General features: G+C 40.2%; 1 protein-coding gene across 6 annotated transcripts in view; it reads left to right on the top strand.

Moving 5' to 3' along the window:
- LRCH3 (leucine-rich repeats and calponin homology (CH) domain containing 3) overlaps nt 1–22,135 on the top strand; it is a 96,418-nt gene that overhangs the window by 25,772 nt on the left and 48,511 nt on the right. For 5 of the 6 annotated variants that reach the window (XM_011961153.1, XM_011961152.1, XM_011961151.1 and 2 more), the window contains exons 2-8: nt 4,766–4,910; nt 7,984–8,110; nt 10,670–10,775; nt 16,570–16,706; nt 18,933–19,042; nt 20,157–20,250; nt 21,889–22,009. In XM_011961153.1, the coding sequence (XP_011816543.1) occupies nt 4,766–4,910; nt 7,984–8,110; nt 10,670–10,775; nt 16,570–16,706; nt 18,933–19,042; nt 20,157–20,250; nt 21,889–22,009 (840 nt within the window). The remainder of the gene's footprint in view (nt 1–4,765; nt 4,911–7,983; nt 8,111–10,669; nt 10,776–16,569; nt 16,707–18,932; nt 19,043–20,156; nt 20,251–21,888; nt 22,010–22,135) is intronic. The other variant, XM_011961155.1, reaches the window with a different exon arrangement.

Raw genomic sequence — 22,135 nt, 5'->3', positions numbered from 1 at the left:
TATTTTTATTTTTTGAGATGGAGTTTCACTCCCAGGTTGGAGTTCAGCAGCATGATCTCGGCTCACTGCAACCTCCGCCTGCTGGGTTCAAGGGATTCTCCTGCCTCAGCCTCCTGAGGAGCTGAGATTACAGGTGGCCACCACCATGCCCAGCTAATTTTTGTATTTATTTTAGAAACAGGGCTTTCACCATGTTGGCCAGGCTGGTCTCCAACTCCTGACCTCAGGTGATTCACCAGCCTCTGCCTCTCAAAATGCTGGGATTACAGGCACGAACTACCATGCCTGGCTATTTTATTTTTAAACTTGGAGAGGTCAGCTCCAAGTCTGGGACACATGAGGCAAAAAGAAAACCCAGGGAATTCATTGCTATTGTTTCTTGAGTCCTGAGGTCCCTAGCCATCTTCTCTCAACCTTGTATCTGTTTTATTTATATTACCTAGGGTTTTTAGTTATAAATTAAAATTTTACATAATTTTAGAGATTTTAAAGGTACATGTCACTAACAAGAGGCAGATTACATTTCTTTTCTACTTTGAGTATACACATTTAATTTTTTAAATTGTTGTGGTAAAATATACAGAAAAAATAGGAAAAGTCACTAATTGGCATTTAAAGTTACTATTTTGATAAAATGAAAGTTAACGGTTTTTAAAAGTAAACTAAAGTCAGGTTAAAAAAAAATCAGACTTTTGAATGAAAAGCATTAGAAAAACTATGTTTTGTGATCTCCCTGGGTTACATAATTAATATTAATAGTTAAAATGATTTTTATTGCATTATCTCAATAAAATTGTCAGGGGAGTGGTAAGGTGGTTGAAAACGAAAAGGAAATACCTAAGCAGAGAGTGTTTTTCAGTGTGACAAATGTGATTAGAAAGGCTGAATAGTGTGACGCACTCTGGTGACTCATCACGAGTCTTCAGTTACTGGGCTGCTGCTTGCGTTCTTTAGTCTGTGGGACGCACCATGCACAGTATCACTGGGATTTGTTAAATAGCCATCAAATCGTATTTTAAATTATTACTTTTATATAAATCTATAGGAACTTGACTTTTTGAAAATTACTTTTTCGTTTATTTCATATTGATTGTGTTATTTTAGAAATTTTCATAGTTTGCATTTACCATTTCTTTATATGTTAAAGGATATTATTCCTATACTATTCTTTACAATTTTACATTGCTGAGTGTTGAAACTGTCTTATACAGATTATTTGTCATCATCTCTGGCCATTTTCACATTCATAGTAGTGTCTGTTCTCACAGAAAATGATTGTCCTGTACATGTGGGTTTTGCGTAATGGGCTCATAGTAGTGTCTCTTGTCAAGAAAATGAGCGTACTGTATATGTGGGTTTTGCATAATGGGCTGATTGGGTAAGGATGATGTCACTTTGTGGGATTGCCTGAAGGAGTTACTAGAAGAACATAAGACTTTTGACTGCTAGCATTTCTTAATAAATGCCATACTGTTGAAAACATTAATTTGTGTTTGGACTGGAGTGAACTGTAGTTTTCCTGGCTTAGTTACTGAGATTTAAAGAAATAAGTCCTAATGTCATAATTACATAGCCAAATAGAATGAAATATTAAGCATTTTTCTCCCTGGCAGAGAGAAATGGGGTTAAGAAGGAAAGAAGTTACTAACTGCCAGTCTCCGTTACACAGTTGTGAGACTAATTTTTGAGATTTGAAGTTCAGGAATACTTTGGAATTTTGTTTCTGTAATTTCTGTATTCTTCATTTTATTGCTGAGACATAAGATATGGTTATTAGAAAAGTCCATAATTTTAGAGATTTTTAAGGTACATGTCACTAAGAAGAGGCAGATTACATTTCTTTTCTACTTTGAATACTACATATTTGATTTTTTAAATTGTGGTAAAATATGCCATTTTACCCATTTTTAAGCATCTGTTTAGTGGTATTAAGAGCTGTTGTGCGGCTATCACCAACTAAATCCACTTCTAGAACTTTTTTCATTATCCCAGACTGCAACTCTGTGTGCATTAAACACTCACTCTTCATTACTTCCTGGTAATCATTCTGCTTTATGTCTTTATGAATTTGGCTGTTCTAGGGACTTCATATAAATGGAATCATATTTGTCCTTTGATGTCTGGCATATTTCACTTACCATAATGTTTGCAAACTTCATGTTGTAGCATGTCAAAGAATTTTATTCCTTTTTGAATGTAGAATAATATTCCATTGTGTGCGTATAACACATTTATGGAAATATCTGTTCACCCATTGGTAGACATTTGTTTTGTTTCCACCTTTTGACAGTTGTGAATAATGCTGATATGAATATCGGCCTACAGATATCTGTTCAAGTCCCTGCTTTCAGTTCTTTTTTTTTTTTTTTGAGGTGGAGTCTCGCTCTGTTGCCCAAGCTGGAGTGTAGGCGCCATCTTGGCTCACTGCAACCAAGCTGGATCATATATGGTAGCTCTGTTTTTAGTTTTTTGAGAAGCCTTCAAATAGCCTCCTGGATTCAAGTGATTCTCCTGTCTCAGACTCCCAAGTAGCTGAGATTACAGGCACATGCCACCATGCCTGGCTAATTTTTGTGTCTTTTGTAGAGACAGGGTTTTGCCATGTTGGCCAGGTTAGTCTCACACTCCTGACCTCAAGTGATCCACACACCTCGGCCTGTTAAAGTGCTGGGATTACAGGCGCAAGCCACCGCACCCAACCAGTTCTTTTCATTATATACCCAGAAGGAGAATTGTTGGATTGTATGAATCATAAATATAATTCTATGTTTAATTTTTTGAGGAACTGCCATATTCTTTTCCACAGTGGCTGTACCATTTTACTTTCCAGCTTGCAAAACACAAAGGTTCTGATTTCTCCACATTCTTACCAACACCTGTTGTTTTTTTCCTTTTTTAATAATAGTTGTCTGAATGGGTATGAAGTGGTATCTTACTGCAGTTTTTAAAATTTCTGTGAGTGCATCATGGCTGCATATATTTATGGGGTCTGTGAGATACTCTGATAGAGCCATACAGTGTGGAATAGTCACATCAGGGTAAACGGGGTATCCATCACCCCAAGCGTTGGTGCTGTGTTACAATCCAGTCATACTCTTTGAGTTATTTCAAAACGTACAATAAATGATCGTTGACTGTAGTCATTCCCGACAGTGACTTTATGATTTAAAAAAAAGAGAAAACGTGGTAAGCAAATGAATCTCACAGTAATTAATTAAATCAAAGTGGGTATTGATAGAGAGATGGTTTGTCATATTCCTTTGTCCTCTGCATTTTCTGAAAGTTTGCAGCTGATCCAGATGCTTAATCAGACTCAGGTTCTGTTCCTTTGGCAAAACCACAGGTAATGTTCTATTCTTCTAATGGGAGGCGTATAATTTCTTTTTTTTTTTTTTCTTTTTTGAGACAGAATCTCGCTCTGTTGCCCAGGCTGGAGTGCGGTGGCTCTATCTCTGCTCACTGCAACCTCTGCCTCCCAGGTTCAAGCAATTTTCCTGCCTCAGCTTCCCAAGTAGCTGGGATTACAGGTGTGTGCCACCATGCCCAGCTAATTTTTGTGTTTTTAGTAGAGATAGGGTTTCACCATGTTGGGCAGGCTGGTCTCAAATTCCTGACCTCAACTGATCCACCTGCCTTGGCCTCCCAAAGTGTTGGGATTACAGGCATGAGCCACTGCGCCTGGCCTGAGGCATGTAATTTCAGATTGTCTTTTGTAAAGATAACAGCTGTTGATGTTTAATTCTAGGTCCATTAATTCATAGGGGTTTCACAATTGTGATAGTCTATCATTCTTTTTTATTCATAGCTAGAATACTTTTATAGTGAGATGCTCCCATTCATCTATTGTTTACTCAATGATACCTTTATATAGGGAAGACAGGATAAATGTTTGATTTTTTTTTTCTCTTAATTTCCTCAAATGTTTGATTTTTCCTTCAGTTGTATTAGTTTGTTTTCATGCTGCTGATAAACACATGCCTGAAACTGGGAACAAAAGGAGGTTTAATTGGACTTACAGTTCCACATGGCTGGGAGGCCTCAGAATCATGGCAGGAGGCGAAAGGTACTTACTTACACGGCAGCGTCAAGAGCAAATGAGGAGGGAGCAAAAGTGGAAATCCCTGATAAACCCATAAGATCTCGTGAGACTTATTCACTATCATGAGAATAACATGGGAGAAACCAGCCTCCGTGATTCAGTTACCTCTCCACTGGGTCCCTCCCACAGCATGTGGGAATTCTGGGGAATACAATTCAAGTGGAGACTTGGATGGGGACACAGCCAAACCGTATCACCAGTTTACAAGATACTGTGTTAGTTCTCTGTCATCTTTTTCAGGTGTGTGTCATAAACTCATGTAGTTCAGTATATGTGATGAATTTCAGTCTCTTGCAGTCATCTTTATCAAAGCTCAGATTGCCTCATCTTTGGCCGTTGGGAGCAAAGATGCTTCCTGAGTCCTTTTGACCTACCTTGATCATCTTTGGTAAATAAAGGGACAGTATTTTTTGTTTTGCTTTTCAAAAACCTCAGCATATTTTCTGTGCCTTTAGAAAGGTGAATTTTAGAGATCTATTTGTTTTAGGATATTTGGAACTGATTGATATGATCTTTGATATAATTTGTGAGCAGATATATGCCTTAGAGGTTGTGTTACTTTTAAAGAATAATAGTTTCATTTTTTAGTTTATGTGGAAAATCAAAACACTTCAGTAAAATAAGTTCCAACGACTGATTTTAACCCTAATTTAATTTTTCTTTTAGACCTGTCACGAAATCGTCTTTCAGAAATTCCTATAGAAGCATGTCACTTTGTTTCTCTGGAAAATCTCAACTTGTACCAAAATTGTATTCGGTATATTCCAGAGGCAATTTTAAACCTACAAGTGCTAACGTTTTTAAATATTAGGTAAGAATGTTGTTTTCTATTTTAAATTTTTGGTTTCATGTGATCTTTTCAATTTTCCCCTCTCTTTCCCTAAAATATTTACCTATATATATGCTATCTATTCATGTCAGCAGTTTCTATATGTGCTCTTGGATATATTAACAGTATTTCCTATGTCCCTCCAGTTTTCTCGGTTTGTCTTTGGCTTTGCAGTACAGATGCTCCCTGACTTACAGTGGGGTTACATCACAGTAAACCCGTCTAAGTTGAAAATGCATTTCCCACATAATCCGTCAAATATTATAGCCTAGCCTAGCCTACTTTAAATGTGCTCAAAACACTTACAGTAGGCTACAGTTGAGCAAAATCATCTAACACGAGGCCTGTTTTATAATAAAGTATTGAATAGCTCATACAATGTACTAGATAGTGTAATGAAGTATGGTTTCTACTGAATGTGTGTTGTTTTCCCACCATCATGAAGCTGAAAAATTGTAAGTCAGCTGTGGTTAGTTGGGAATGCCTGTAATTAACAAACCTTACTAGCCATTTGCCTAATGAGCTTGCAGCAGTCTTGTAGCAGTGCTTCTCCAATTACATTTTCTAAGTAGCTTCATTAAATAAGAATAATAGATCTGAAATTACTTTGTTTTTTGTGACCATGTATTTTTGCGTGTTAAGTTCTGAATGTATAAATGCGTTTATTCAACTAGTCTACTCCACTTTCACATCTTAAAATAACTCTTTTGTTGTTTTATTTCACTATAAAAGTTGCAAATGTTCATTGAAGATAATGTGCAAATGTGGAAAAATATAAAGGAAATTCATCAAAATGTATCTGAATTTTATAAGTGATCTTTTCCTTCTGTTTTTCCAGGTTTTTAGTCAAATTTTTAAATGAGTTTTCCCCTTATGAAACATTATTTAAAACTATTTTTTTTTTTTTTTGAGGCGGAGTCTCGCTCTGTCCCCCGGACTGGAGTGCAGTGGCCGGATCTCAGCTCACTGCAAGCTCCGCCTCCCGGGTTCACGCCATTCTCCTGCCTCAGCCTCCTGAGTAGCTGGGACTACAGGCGCCCGCCACCTCGCCCGGCTAGTTTTTTTTTGTATTTTTAGTAGAGACGGGGTTTCACCGTGTTAGCCAGGATGGTCTCGATCTCCTGACCTCGTGATCCGCCCGTCTCGGCCTCCCAAAGTGCTGGGATTACAGGCTTGAGCCACCGCGCCCGGCCTAAAACTATTTTTGTATGTAATTATTGTACAGTTTATATACTGTTGAAAATACATTTTCCTCTGGGATCTTTCGTTTCTTCCAGTTTTTTACCATGATAAAAATAATATTAGCAGAGAATTTTGTATGTAAATGTTTACTTTTCTCTTTCCATAAGATAGATGTTTGGGAGTGGAATTGTTACTGGATTAAAAAGTGTTAAAGGCTTGGCCGGGCGCGGTGGCTCAAGCCTGTAATCCCAGCAATTTGGGAGGCCGAGACGGCAGATCATGAGGTCAGGAGATCGAGACCATCCTGGTGAAACATGGTGAAACCCCGTCTCTACTAAAAAATACAAAAAAAAAAAAAAAAAACAAAAAACTAGCCGGACGAGGTGGCGGGCGCCTGTAGTCCCAGCTACCCGGGAGGCTGAGGCAGGAGAATGGCGTAAACCTGGGAGGCGGAGCTTGCAGTGAGCTGAGATCCGGCCACTGCACTCCAGCCTGGGTGACAGAGCGAGACTCCGTCTCAAAAAAAAAAAAAAAAAAAAAAAAAACTGTTAAAGGCTTATGGTCTCAGTAAAAGATCTTACAAATGGGGAGGGAATTGGTCCTAAGGAATAAGACATTGAATTTACATACGTAAAAATCTAGTTTATTTTAATCTTAATAGATGTGGGGTTTTTTTTGTATTTTTCTTTTTTCTTTTTGTTTTGAGACAGGGATTTGCTCTTGTTGCCCAGGCTGGAGTGCAGTGGTGCGATCTTGGCTCACCGCAACCTCCATCTCCCGGGTTCCCGCCATTCTCCCGCCTCCGCCTCCCGAGGAGCTGGGACTGCAGGCGCCGCCACCTCGCCCGGCTACTTTTGTGTTTTTAGTAGAGACGGGGTTTCACCGTGTTGGCCAAGCTGGTCTCAAACTCTCGACCTCAGGTGATCCATCTGCCTCGGCCTCCCAAAGTGCTGGGATTACAGGCGTGAGCCACTGCGCCAGGCCGACAGATGTGTTTTATTATTGTACTTTTAGTTCTGGTTTGCATGTTTTTGTATAAATAAAAATTCTTTACCTGTAACTTGGTGTGATCTGTGAAATCACAACTTACTGCCATATTTTCACCATTTATGTGCATTTGATTATAATATTGTAATGATGAGGGAAACAGATTACAAGTTTTGTTTAGAAATATTCTTCAGGCTGGGCACGGTGGCTCACGCCTGTAATCCCAGCACTTTGGGAGGCCGAGGCGGGCGGATCACGAGGTCAGGAGATCGAGACCAGCCTGGCTAACACGGTGAAACCCCGTCTCTACTAAAAATACAAAAAAAGGTAGCCAGGCGTGGTGGCGGCGCCTGTAGTCCCAGCTACTCGGGAGGCTGAGACAGGAGAATGGCGTGAACCCGGGAGGCGGAGGTTGCAGTGAGTCCAGATCGCACCACTGCGCTCCAGCCTGGGTGACAGAGCGAGACCCTGTCTCAAAAAAAAAAAGAAAGAAAAAGAAATCTTCAGAAGGAAGGAGGATGATATTATCCACCTTTAAAAAAATATTTTCCTGCATAAATTTTACTTTAATAAAACAATACTATGTTTATGTAGTACTTCATTGTTTACCAAGGAGTTTTCTTGTGCAGTAGCCCTGTAAGATAGGTAGGGCGATAGGAAGATCTTCAGTTTACAGATGAGAAATCTCTGTAAGATGCAGATTAAGTTCAACACTCTGCCTGTAACCATAAAGTGACCACCAATAAAACGAAGGCTAGAACTCCAGTACCCTGTTTGTTTCTTGCAAGACTCATATTTGTTATTTTACTGAGTATAGAGTGAGAAAGGGAAAATTTTTCTCCAGTGGTGGACTCTGATTCTTCTCTCTTTCTGCTCACCCATGTAGTCGGAACCAGCTGTCAACATTGCCGGTACACTTGTGTAATTTGCCGTTGAAAGTTTTAATTGCTAGTAATAACAAATTGGTATCACTTCCAGAAGAAATTGGACACCTTAGACGTTTGATGGAACTTGTAAGTTAATATTTTTGATCGTCCAGCGCGCGCATGTGTGTGTGTGTGTGTGTGTGTATGAAACCTTGGAGAGACAGATGTATACAAAGTCGTACCATAGTCTCTTACATGGCCAAGATTTATTATTGAGATATGTTTTGACTTATTTTCCAGTATTGGTAATGAATCATATGCTGAATTTTCAGTACTCAAGTGGTTGGCACACAGAACTAAGAACTGAAAGTACAAGCCTAATCGGCCCACACAGATGGGAAAAAGCTTCATTAGAATTATGTTCTAACCAATATTAGATGATTTCTTTGTCATTAAATTTTTGAGATGTGTTAATATAATAGAATTTTTCAAAATAAATGTATTTGTATCATCAATATTCTGATTTTTTATTAGCTCCTATAGGGGAATGGCACTACAAAGGTTAGGTTTATTTTTTGCCTTACATTATATCTTTAGAACCTATCTCCCACTTTATAAAGTAAAATATACTTCATTGCTATGTGTTTTTGTTTTGTTTTGTTTTTTTTTTCTGGAGACGGAGTCTCACTCTGTCGCCCAGGCTGGAGTGCAGTGGCGCGATCTTGGCTCACCGGGATCTTGGCTCCATCTCCTGGTTTCAAGGGATTCTCGTGCCTCAGCCTCCCGAGTAGCTGGGACTAGAGGCCCCCGCCACCACGCCTGGCTAATTTTTTGTATTTTTAGTAGAGACAGGGTTTCACCGTGGTAGCCAGGATGGTCTCGATCTCCTGACCTTGTGATTCGCCCGCCTCGGCCTCCCAAAGTGCTGGGATTACAGGCGTGAGCCACCGCACCCGGCCCTATTGCCATGTGTTTTCTAAGACACTTAATTGAACTCCTTCACCTAATCACTTCTTGAGTCCTCTTCTGAGCATGGAAATAACAATTTTCTCGTTTAATCACCATGATAATGAATTGATTACTAAAATTATTTCCATTTTTTTTTTTTTTGAGACGGAGTCTCACTCTGTCGCCCAGGCTGGAGTGCAGTGGCCGGATCTCAGCTCACTGCAAGCTCCGCCTCCCGGGTTTACGCCATTCTCCTGCCTCAGCCTCCCAGGTAGCTGGGACTACAGGCGCCGCCACCTCGCCCAGCTAGTTTTTTGTAGTTTTTAGTAGAGACGGGGTTTCACCGTGTTAGCCAGGATGGTCTCGATCTCCTGACCTCGCGATCCGCCCGTCTCGGCCTCCCAAAGTGCTAGGATTACAGGCTTGAGCCACCGCGCCCGGCCTATTTCCATTTTATAACTGAGGAAGCCAGCACTCAAAATAGGTTAAATAATTTGCCTAAGGTTATATAACAGAAGTAGTATTTAAAACTAGACTATCTTCAGTCGTTATGAAGTGGTCAAATACAATTACATCCATTAGGATTAGGGGTATGGTTTCATGTAGGTTTATTAACAAAGATGGAAGATGGTTGTCATAAATTAATATGTATGTAATATAGTTGAATCACTTTTTTCAGTTAGATTATGAATGTAAGAGGTTACTTGTGAAAATCCACAAATATATTAAAACTAGAGTCTACATTCTAGACCACTATGGAGCCAGTCAGACCTAGGACACAAAGGTCAGAATGTGTGTTTGTCAGCATCTCTTCAGAACTTGGGTTAAAAACATGAGCTAGAAGTAAACTAGACTCTAATTCAAATTCTTATTTTCAGATCATTTAAACATTTTGTTTCTACTTATTCAGTCCTAAATACTTAAAAGATAGAGATGTGTTACAGAAGCTTTTAGTTTTCTACAAAAGAGGTTAATTGGTATCCTCAGTCATATAAGGAACTTATGGCAGAATAAGAATTAGTGTCCTGGCTGGGCGCAGTGGCTCACGCTTGTAATCTTAGCACTTTGAGAGGCCGAGGCAGGCAAATCACCTGAGGTCAGGAGTTTGAGACCAGCCTGGTCAACATGGTGAAACCCCGTCTCTACTAAAAATACAAAAAACTAGCCGGGCGAGGTGGCGGGCGCCTGTAGTCCCAGCTACTCAGGAGGCTGAGGCAGGAGAATGGCGTAAACCCAGGAGGCGGAGCTTGCAGTGAGCTGAGATCCGGCCACTGCACTCCAGCCTGGGCGACAGAGCGAGACTCCGTCTCAAAAAAAAAAAAGAGAAAATAGAGACAAGTCCTTACCATGTTGCCCAGGCTGGTCTGAAACTGCTGGTCTCATGTGATCCACCCGCCTCAGCTTCCCAAAGTGCTGGGAGTAGGTGTGAGCACCACACTGGACAGCAGGCGGCCTTTTCTAAATAGTAAATGTGTTATTTCTTTCAGTCATATTGGCACAGTTTTAAGTGTTAATGTGGCAGCTTCCCTCTGTTCACATAATGATGGGTTTGCAAATTACCTTGGCTGACCTCAGATTTACAGTATTCTGAATTTATTAATCTTGGAGCCTGTAGGTAGTCGCTTGTCAGAACCGCTGAATTAAGCTATTAAGTAAGATACCAGAAGGTCTCCCAAACATACCTAATTTTATAGACAGTTTAAAGCAGACAAGTTTGTAATGTTAGGACAATCTTTATTTTGTATCTTTTCAAAATAGGATGTGAGCTGCAATGAAATTCAAACTATACCTTCCCAAATTGGTAACCTGGAGGCCTTGAGAGACCTTAATGTAAGAAGAAATCACCTAGTACATTTGCCTGAAGGTAAGAAACTATGAAATTATTATTATTATTTTAAAGCTCTCTCAGACCAATCAAGACAAAAATGTATAAGGGTTATATCCAGGCTGGGCGCTGTGACTCATGCCTGTAATCCCAACACTTTTAGAGGCAGAGGAGGGAGAATTGCTTGAACCCAGGAATTCCAGACCAGCCTGGGCAACATAGAGAGTCTGTCTCTACAAAAAATTAACAAATTTAGCCCCGTGAGCTGGCATACTCTTGTAGTCCCAGCTACTCAGGAAGCTGAGGTGGGAGGAGTCCCTGAGCCCAGGAGGCCAAGGTGGCAGCGAGCTGTGGTGGCGTCACTGCTCTCTAGCCTGAGCACCAGAAAGAGACCCTGTTTAAAAAAAGGGGAGAAAGAGACAGAGAGAGAGAGAGAGAGAGAGAGAGAGAGTGTGTGTGTGTGTGTGTGTGTGAGACAGTGTGTTACCTCCAGTGTTTGAAATTGAATGGTTTATTTAATAGTGTTATCTGTTCCACTGTGGATTTTAAAAGCCTCTTCAATGAAAAGGTTTGATAACTCTTGACCTTTGATTTTATTTTTCGATATTGTCAACCAGTGTAATCAATAACTCAGGGTAGGGTCACTGGAAATTTCAGTAAGCATGACTGTTTGGGGGAAATGTAACATGTTTGGATAAGGAGATAGTATATAGTATAATGAAAAACATTCCCGCAGTTAGCACTCACTTAAAAATGGACTCTGACCTGAACTTAACTTTACCCATCACTAGAGATGTTCAAACAGAGGCTAATGAACCATGTAGAGGTGATGTGTAGAGTGAATGATAAATGGGGTGAGAGACTGTGCTAAGAGACAGGTTATCTTACTTAGGCTGACTATAAGCCATATCATTCAAATATGTATTTGAATGATAAAAATGATTAAACAAATTAATTAAGTCTAAGTTATCAATCTTTCACAAATTAATAAACAGAATGCTAGAAAGGAAGATGAAAATGAGAGCTGTTATTTTATGAGATCCAGAATATATATTTCTTCTATATGTTTCTGCTCATCACCCAGCAATAAGAGTCATCAGCTCATGGCAAGTCTTGTCTCAGCTGTGCTCTCATTTACTTTCCCCTGCACTATTCTCTAGATTAATTTGAATCATATACAGAAATTTATTGTAAAATACCAGTGAGTCTTCTCAAGGTGTTTTCATGACAGTGATTTTCTAGGTTCTTTGACAGAATATGACTACAGTGTGCAATTAATATTTTGTTCGTTTCGAGACAGGGTCTCACTCCCAGTACCCAGGCTCGAGTGCAGTGGCACGAACATGGCTCGTGCAGCCTCGACTTCCCAGGTTTAGGTGATCCTCTCACCTCAGCCTCCCAGGTAGCTTAGACTACGGGCACTCGCCACCATGCCCAGCTAATTTTTGTATTTTTAGTTGTGACGGGTTTTGCCATGTTGCCCAGGCTGGTCTCAAACTCCTGGGGTCAAGAGATCCACTTGCCTCAATCTCTCAGAGTGCTAGGATTACAGGTGTGAGCCACTGCGCCTGGCCACAATACATGTTGAGTTAACTAATGATGTTTTCACTTTCCCTGTAGAATTCAAATATTTATACCAATTTGATCCAGCATAATATTTAGTTCTAAAGTACTAGTGGAGCTTTGACATTTTGGATTCCAAGTAAATGTGCAAGAACGTGACCTTTTCAGTCCACTTTTATATACTTTACTGCAACCAAAATCTCGCATGTCTTTCCTCTCACTTGGCTTGTCCAGGAACCTTCCCACCTTTTATCCTCAGGGCCTTCCTTATTTTCTCCTGGGTCTGTTTGCTACCAACTCAGGAATGTAAATGAAGGTTAGCAAAACCAAAATCATGACCTCTAGGACCTTATGACCCCAAGTTACCTCTGTACTCAGGACTCACCTACTATGGTTGGTCTTCAAAGACTTACTCCTATAATAATATTTATTTAGTGTGAAATCAATGAAAATATTAGGGTTTTATTCAAAATGAAAATTGAGAATTTCAGATGACAATGGAAGCTTAATAGTTTTATCAGCTAATTTATTTCTGTATCTTATTTTGATTGTGGACTGCCGACAAAATGGTTTATCACACAAATAGTTTCAATTTTTTTTAACAGTTTATTTTATAATCTCAGCACATATAGTTGAACTGAGTTGGCAGGTGAAGCTTTATTCCAACAGCTACATTCATTCGTGTGGAAGTTTAATTTCTAACATTGCAATTTGGTAGATATAATTTATCTTTTGTTATGTTGCCATTTTGATTTAAAGTTAATTTTAACTTTTACCAAATAATACGTTACATCATTCAAAAAATATTTTAAAATATTGAGTCCTTTTTTTTTTTGAAACAGAGTCTCACTTTGTCGCGTAGGCTGGAGTACAGTGGCGCCATCTTGGCTCACTGCAACCTCTGCCTCCCTGGTTCAAGTGATTCTCCTGCCTCAGCCTCCCGAGTAGCTGGGATTACAGGCATGTGCCACCACGCCCAGCTAACTTTTGTATTTTTAATAGAGACAGGGTTTTGCCATGTTGCCCAGGATGGTCTTGTTCTCCTGACCTCGTGATCCACCTGCCTCCGCCTCCCAAAGTGCTGGGATTACAGGCGTGAGCCACCGTGTCCAGCCAAGAATCTTAAATAATATCGTTCCCCTGCCTCAAACTTCCCAGCACACCAATTTCAATGGCCAAAAGTATGTATCTTCATTAAACTCCTTTGACCCTTTTTTTTTTTTTTTTTTGAGATAGGGTCTCACTCTGTTGCCCAGGCTGGAGTGCATGGCGTGATCATAGCTCACTGTAGCCTCGAACTCCCTGGGCTGAAGCCATCCTCCCATCTGAGCCTTCCAAGTAGCTGGGACTGCAGACATGCGCCATCACACCCAGAAGTTTTTGTATTGTTTTGTAGAGACAAGGGTCTCACCGTGTTGCCCTGGCTGGTCTCCTGGGCTCAAGCCATCCGCCCACCTCAGCCTCCCAAAGTGCTGATTACAGGCATGAGCCACAGTGTCCAGACTGCTGACGTATTTCTCATTGATACATTTTTATAGCTATTGCTGGTTTGGGCAACTTTGACACTTATGTCAGCTTCCTATTGTGATAGATGAGGATTTAGTTTCCTTACACTCTCACATACCAGGCCTTTACTACCTGCCTCCCATCTTCCCAGTGTAGTTTTAGCACAACTTTTGATTAAATTGTTATTCAGTGTTCACAGTACTATAATTATGTAAGCATTGTTCCCTGCCAATTCAAGTCATGTACTCTGATTTTATTTCTTTTCTTGTACATGTTTTTTTTTTTTTTTTTTTTGAGACGGAGTCTTGCTCTGTCGCCCGGGCTGGAGTGCAGTGGCTGGATCTCAGCTCACTGCAAGCTCCGTCTCCTGGGTTCACGCCATTCTCCTGCCTCAGCCTCCCGAGTAGCTGGGACTACAGGCGCCGCCACCTCGCCCGGCTAGTTTTTTTTATTTTTAGCAGAGACGGGGTTTCACCGGGTTAGCCAGGATGGTCTGGATCTCCTGACCTCGTGATCCACCCGTCTTGGCCTCCCAAAGTGCTGGGATTACAGGGTTGAGCCACCGCGCCCGGCCTTTTTTTTTTTTTTTTTTTCTAGAGGTAATAGTTTCTTATCTTTTTATATGCTTATTTTTGTGTGTGTATATTGCTAATTCCGCCCTCTTTTTCCAACAGTTTTCCTAGTCAAACCAGTCAGATTCTCTGTCCCTTTTTTCCATGTACTTCTGCCTCACTGAGCCCTTTTTTTTCTCTTCTGATATGGACTGGCTGTTCTCTAGTATTTCTGCCCAGCTTTTTTTTCTTTTCTTTGAGACGGAGTCTCGCTCTGTCACCCAGGCTAGAGTGCAGTGACATGATCTCGGCTCACTGTAACCTCTGCCTCCCGGGTTCAAGCGACTCTGCCTCAGCCTCCCGAGTAGCTGGAATTACAGGTGCCCGCCACCACGCCTGGCTAACTTTTGTATTTTTAGTAGAGACGGGGTTTCAGCATCTTGGCCAGGCTGGTCTTGAACTCCTGACCTTGTGATTCACCCGCCTCGGCCTCCCAAAGTGCTGGGATTACAGGCTTGAGCCACTGTGCCCGGCTTGCTGCCCAGCTTGCTTTCTTCTGTGTTAAATACTCTGATTCCTAGACTGGATCGTCCTCAGTTTATTCCCTGTTTTGCTGGAGGACATCTCCTAGTAGTTTCCCAAGAACACGTCATAGGAGAACATATTTTTGAGACTTTACTTGAAAAGAAATGTCTATTCTGTGTCCCCCCTTGATTAATAATTGGATTATAAATCTAGGTTGAAAACTTTTCTTTCAAGACTTTTAAGTCTTTTTTTCACTCTCTGCTTTCAGTGTTTAAAATTAGTGGTTGAAAATCTGATGCCGTTCATTCTTAATCCGTCTTTTGTGACCAGCTTTTGCTCTCTGGAAGATTTTAAGATGGTCCCTGTTTATCTGCTGCTCTGAAATTGTATGTGAATGTGCCGTAGTATGAGTTGTTTTAATTCAATATATTGGATACTTGGTGGGCCCCTTTCCAAACCAGAGATCCATATCTTCTGTTTTGGGAAATTGTTTTATATCTTTTTTTGTTTTTTGATAACTTTCTTTATTCTGGTTTCTCTGTCCCTTTTTCGAATTATTTTGAATTGGATCTTATTAGACCTCTTTGTTGATCCTCTTTGATGATTTTTCTTATCTTTTTTATTATTCATTTCTTTGTCATTTTGTGTTATCTTATGGTAAAGTAGTTCCAACCATCATGAATTTTTAATTGCTACCATTATATTTTTTCATTTCTACAAACTCATTCTTCTGTGATTTTTAAAAAACATTCCTTTTATGTTTCAGTGATTAAGGACCTTCTCTTTCTGAAACTAAAGATAGTCTAGCTTTTCAAAATTTTCTTCTGCTTTCTATAAAATACCTGTTTCTTCTGAGTTCCTTTTTTTGGTTAGTTGATTGGTTTTGATGTTGGAGATGTCTAAATGTCTGTGGATCATATACTGTCTTTATATAGCTGAATAGAAGTTCTGAGTATACTGGGCAGAAATTGTATAATGGTCATTAAGCAGCAAGCTGTGCATTTTATTAGAAGAAATTCTGTATCATTATATAAAGGCCTTATATATGGGACTGTGAGGTTTATCCAGAGAAAGAAGCTCCATTTCTTCTGTGTTATTGTGTATATTCTTAACTGTGGCCATTCCTGGGGATGAAGTAGGATACGGTGGGGTTGGAAGGTGCTGAGGTCTTAATGTTAAGTGTGTAGACTTTGACTTAACTCCTCCATTTTCAGCTGGCAACTCCTCCTGACTTTGCCTTGTGCCTGGGATCGCTGAGTTCAGAGCATTTTTGATTCAATTTCACTGGAAAAGAACTTGCTGACTCCTGGGAACGTTGAAGGATAGTGCCCCAGCTGCGTTAGTGGGGGCTATGGACCCAGGCATTTAACTGTTCTTTATATAGAGAGTGTTACCTAATCCTTTTGTTATCCTCACCTTCTTGTGGTATCAGGGCCTCTAGCTTCTGAGACTTTCTGTAGTTCTGAGCAGGTCAAAGCTGCTTGCTTTTTGTTAGTCATCCTATCTATAGGCAACTAGATCTCATTTTTACCACTTGCCTCATTTTTACCACTTTGCTACCAGTTAATCACTAAAAGAGAATGGAAGTAAATATCTGTGTTAAAATCACATTTAACTAGAAGCTTTTGTAAAAATTCTCTAGTTGTAAAACATCATTAATTGTTCATTTCCATTTTACCTTCATGCAGAGCTGGCAGAGTTGCCTTTGATACGGTTAGACTTCTCATGCAATAAAATTACCACAATCCCTGTTTGTTATCGGAACCTCAGGCACCTACAGATGATCACCCTAGATAACAATCCACTACAGTCACCTCCTGCACAGGTAAACCATAGTGGAAGCGTCAGGTAAACCATAGTGGAAGCGTCAGGTAAACCGTGGTGGAAGCATGGTATGGACTTTTTTTTGGACAAAGGATGAAATTTAAAATTTTCTGTACATTTATCATTCTGTTAGAAAATAATTTCTTTTAAAATAAATTCACATACATATGTATTTTTGAGAAGCCTTGAATTAATGGATTGGAAGATAATGTTTCCAGAAGTGTTTTTCCTTTCTCTAAATTAGTATTTCTTTTTAAATTGAAGAATTCTTCCCTACATTTTTTTCTAATAAAATTTTAATTTCTTAATTTTTTCTAGTAAAATTTGAGTGTAGACACCATAAATGCTAGAGACAGGCCAGGTACAGTGGCTCACGCCTGTATTCCCAGCACTTTGGGAGCCCGAGGTGGGTGGATCACAAGGTCGGGAGATTGAGATCATCCTGGCCAACATGGTGAAACCCTGTTTCTACTAAAAATACAAAAATTAGCCGGGCATGGTGGTGGGTGCCTGTAATCCCAGCTACTTGGGAGGCTGAGGCAGGAGAATTGCTGGAACTGGGAGGTGGAGCTTGCAGTGAGCCGAGATCACACCACTGCACCTCTAGCCTGGGCAGCAGAGCAAGACTCCGTCTCAAAAAAAAAAAAAAGTCTAGCTTCTGATTCTACTTCAATTATTAATTGGTAGGAAAAGTAAAACTAGTCTTTTCTCTAAGCATATTTTAAGTATTAAAAAATAACGTTTGAAACTTGTTGAAAAATTTGGCAAGTGGTCTTTTTTTATTCTTCTTTCTTCTTTAAAAAAAGAAAATAGAGCCGGGCGCGGTGGCTCAAGCCTGTAATCCCAGCACTTTGGGAGGCCGAGACGGGTGGATCATGAGGTCAGGAGTTCGAGACCGTCCTGGCTAACACGGTGAAACCCCGTCTCTACTAAAAATACAAAAATTAGCCAGGCATGGTGGCACCTGTTACCCCAGCAACTTGGGAGGCTGAGGCAGGAGAATCACTTGAACCCAGGAAGTGGAGGCTACAGTGAGCTGAGATCGCGCTACTACACTCCAGACTGGGTGACAGGGCGAGACTCCATCTCAAAAAAAAAAAAAAAAAAGCTAGAGACAAATAAAAATACTCAGCTTTCAGAGCTAAAAACTATCAGTACATTTCTTTTTCTGATCATTGTTATTACAACCTTCCTAATTCTAGAAGTCACAAATTCCTAGTTTAGACATTTCAGTAGTTTATCAGTGACTGAAATGAAGCTATACAGTAATAATTATAAGGTAGCTTTACATGTAGATGCTGGACATGCTACAACCTATAAATTTTTGCCAACTCATTATTTTCTCTTAGCTCTTTTTTTTTTTATTGAAACGGAGTCTTGCTGTCGCCCAGGCTGGAGTGCAATGGCGTGATCTTGGCTCACTGCAGCCTCCACCTCCTGGGTTCTAGTGATTCTCCTGCTTCAGCCTCCCGAGTATTTGGGATTACAGTCCCCCGCCACCACACTTAGCTAATTTTTTGTATTTTTAGTAGAGACGGGGTTTCACCATGTTGATCAGGCTTGTTTGAACTCCTGACCTCAGGTGATCCACCCGCCTCGCCCTTCCAAAGTGCTAGGATTACAGGTGTGAGCCACTGCGCCCAGCCACATGTGCTACTCTTTATGGCAACTATAAAACTTTATGAGTAAACTTCCTAACAATAGAAGGGTCTTATAAGCCTCAGGACTTTGTGTTTTGACTTCTGGAACAAGTAGCAACAGAAATACATGTAACAGAAACATATGAAATATTTCATGATGTCCTGCTCTTCTTTCTCAAAGCAAAATCAAAAACATAATTGTATATGATTGTTGGATTCCTAAAAGTAAAAGTTGCTTCACGTAATGTAGTGAGGAGAAATGCTTTAAATCTCTGACTATGCAAACTAATCAGTGTGATAAGTTTACTTGGTATTTGAACAGTATAATAAATTATTTATTTTATATATTACTGAAATTTATTAGTGACTAGAAAATGAAAACTTACATTTAGCAGTTAAACACCTAAAATAACACTTAACCAAATAATATAGTTTGTTATAAGAATATTTGTTTTTTAATATTACTGTATGTACTTGATAGAAATGCTTCCTGTTCCCAATGTACGTTACATAAAATGTTGATATGATAAAAAGGAGCATACTTCAGATGAGTAATAATTTGTCTACATTTATGTTACTTTATTTAGATATGTATAAAAGGCAAAGTCCACATATTTAAATACCTGAACATACAAGCTTGTAAGATTGCTCCAGATCTGCCAGATTATGATAGGAGACCATTGGGTTTTGGCTCCTGGTAAGTATATTCTGTACCTTTGCCTATCATATTTTTTGCACAGGGAATCAAATAAAATGGATACTTTAATTTGCCTGAATGTTTGACTAACAGGAAATAACCTGTTTTAACACTGCTATTCTCAGAATGCTTGTATTGTAGTGTTGATTACCTACCTCTGGCAAAGTCTAGTTCTAAGGGTTTCTCAACCTTGGGACTATTGACATTTTATATCAGATAATTCTTTGTTGTGATGGGCTGTCATGTATATTGTAAGACATTTAGCAGCGTCCTTGGCATCTTCCCATCAGATGCCAGTAGTCCCCTCCCAAGGTGACGAACAAAAATGTCTCCAAATGTCACCTTGAGGCCTCCAGTTGAAAACTATTGGTCTGAGTGACTTGAACACTAACTTTAGCTCTGCTGCTGAAATAACTAGCTGAAGGCAAGTCATTCATACTTTCTGGGTTTCATTTTTCCTACAAGGAGTGAAGAGTTGGATTTGTTGGCCATTAACATCACTTCAGTATCTTTTAAGTCTGTGAGTCCCTCAGTTACATGACATATGACTTATTATAAGGTCATCTGCTTGGCAGTCCCAACCATATGGAACAATCTCTTCTTTTTGAAACAAGGTCTTACTGTGTTGCCCAGCCTGGTCTCTCAAACTCCTGAGCTCAAGCATTCCTCCCACCTCAGCCTCCTGAGTATGGAGCAATCTTAAGTAGCAAGAATTAAATTCTTGGGCCTTTAAACAAGCAGGATAGATGTTTCAGTGAAAGTGAAATACTGTTTATGGACTTCACTCCAAAGAGAACCCCTCAGGCCTTCCCTTGGAACCTCTCAAATTTTGCTTAAAAGCACAGTCCCAGTAAACTCGCCTCATTGGGTGAACAAGAATTGCAGAGGTGTGATTGTTTTGAAGCTGGATAATAATGAGTACATGAGGTCTCATACTATTCTGTTTGCTTTGTTTCTATTTGGAATTTTTCGTATTAAGAAAAGAAAGCCCATTTAGTTCTAATAGTTAAGTGACTGCCACATCTCTTGTTTTTTTAGAAAACTGATCTGTTTCATTTCAAATGTTAATTGTTAAAATAACAAACTTTGCAGTAACAAAGTCTCTTTTTGGCAGCCATGAAGAACTGTACTCAAGTCGCCCGTATGGAGCCCTTGATTCAGGCTTCAATAGTGTGGACAGTGGTGATAAGAGATGGTCAGGGAATGAAGTAAGTGTTTTTTATAATCTGTGTGTTATAACACCTGATTAAGAGAAATTAAAATGATGAAAATGAAAAGTGCCTTAAATGGATTCAATTTCTCACTACATAAAATACAGAAAAGTCAAGGTGGGGGTAAGATTCCCACACTCTACAGCTGCAACTGGTGTTCTGCTTCCTTATTGGCTTTCCATCACGCGTATTTCCACCTGTCTGTTTCCTCATTGTCTCACGGAAATAGGTTCATATCATAGAAAGGCAAACAGGAGGCTGGGCGCGGTGGCTCAAGCCTTTAATCCCAGCACTTTGGGAGGCCGAGACGGGCGGATCAAGAGGTCAGGAGATCGAGGCCATCCTGGCTAACATGGTGAAACCCTGTCTCTACTAAAAAATACAAACAACTAGCTGGGCGTGGTGGCGGTGCCTGTAGTCCCAGCTACACGGGAGGCTGAGGCAGGAGAATGGCATAAACCTGGGAGGCAGAGCTTGCAGTGAGCTGAGATCCGGCCACTGCACTCCAGCCCGGGCCACAGAGCAAGACTCCGTCTCAAAAAAAAAGGCAAACAGGAGGTGAGCCAGTGGAAACTGAAGCCTAAAATGTGAAGGGTGGGGTGTTCTTGAGCAGAGGCGAGAGACGGTGAGAGAACAAGTGGGACTTCAGGCTGATGGGTAGAGATGAGGACCTTAGTGAAGAGTATTCATGTGCTCAGGAGGAACAACCTCCTAGCTAATTCTGTCGTTTTCCTGGTTTTTAAATTATATGTATTATGTTTTCTGCTCTTAAAAATTACTGTGTCCACAGAGAAGGTCTACAGAAGAAAAAAAGTAAAAAAATAAAAATTACTAATGTGAATATTTTAGCGATGCATTAAGTTATTAAATAAACTTTTGTTAGCAAGATTGATAACCTACTATTTATAACATTGTTTTATGGTGAATCAAAAGCAAATTAATTTTAGACCATATCCCACTTGTAATTTGGAATTGTGTTTGTATGTCTTGGTGGGTGGGTTCATAAATGTGGCTGTATCGGTACAGATGTATATGTAGATATTTTAAATCTATATGTATAGATTTATGGAGTCATGAATCTTTTTTTTTTTTTTTTTTTTGAGACGGAGTCTCGCTCTTTCACCCAGGCTGGAGTGCTGTGGCACGACTATGGCTCAAGCAGTCCTCCCACATAAACCTCCTGAGTAGCTGGGACTACAGGCTTATGCCACCACGCCCGGCTAATGACATTTTTTTTTAATTTAGAGACGGGGTCTCCCTGTATTGCCCAGGCTAGTCTCAAACTCCTGGGCTTATGGTTCCCACCTTGGTCTCCCAAAGCGTTGGGATTATAGACATCAGCCACCACTCCAGGCCAGGTTTTTATTTTTTTGAGATAGGATCTGGCTTTGTTCGCACAGGCTGGAGTGCAGTGGCGGAACCCTATCTCATTGCAGCCTCGGAGTCCTGGGCTGAAGCCATGCTCCCGTCTCAACACCCAAGTATTAGGGTTAGAGGCATGCGTGAGCACACCCAGCTGATTTGCTCCTGGCCTCAAGTGATCCCCTGCTTGGGTCGCCCAAAGTGCATGTGTTACAGGCGTGGGCCGCCAGGCTCGAAAATGATTGTTGTTCATGTTTCTGCTTCTTTTTTAAGCCTACAGATGAATTTTCCGATCTGCCTCTTCGAGTAGCAGAGATGACTAAAGAACAAAGACTACGAAGAGAAAGCCAGTACCAAGAGAATCGCGGCAGTTTAGTGGTAACAAATGGTGGAGGTAAGCGTAATTCCAGTGAAAGTGGAAAGTGTTTGCAGTCATTTAACTTTTTATTTTTATTTTTTTTATTTTTTTGAGACGGAGTCTCGCTCTGTCGCCCAGGCTGGAGTGCAGTGGCGGGATCTC

This window comes from Colobus angolensis, unplaced genomic scaffold (genome assembly GCF_000951035.1).
Source record: "Colobus angolensis palliatus isolate OR3802 unplaced genomic scaffold, Cang.pa_1.0 Scaffold54, whole genome shotgun sequence".
Classification (NCBI taxonomy): domain Eukaryota; kingdom Metazoa; phylum Chordata; class Mammalia; order Primates; family Cercopithecidae; genus Colobus; species Colobus angolensis.
Note: the sequence above shows the minus strand (reverse complement) of the source record. Positions and strands in the feature narration are given on the sequence as shown.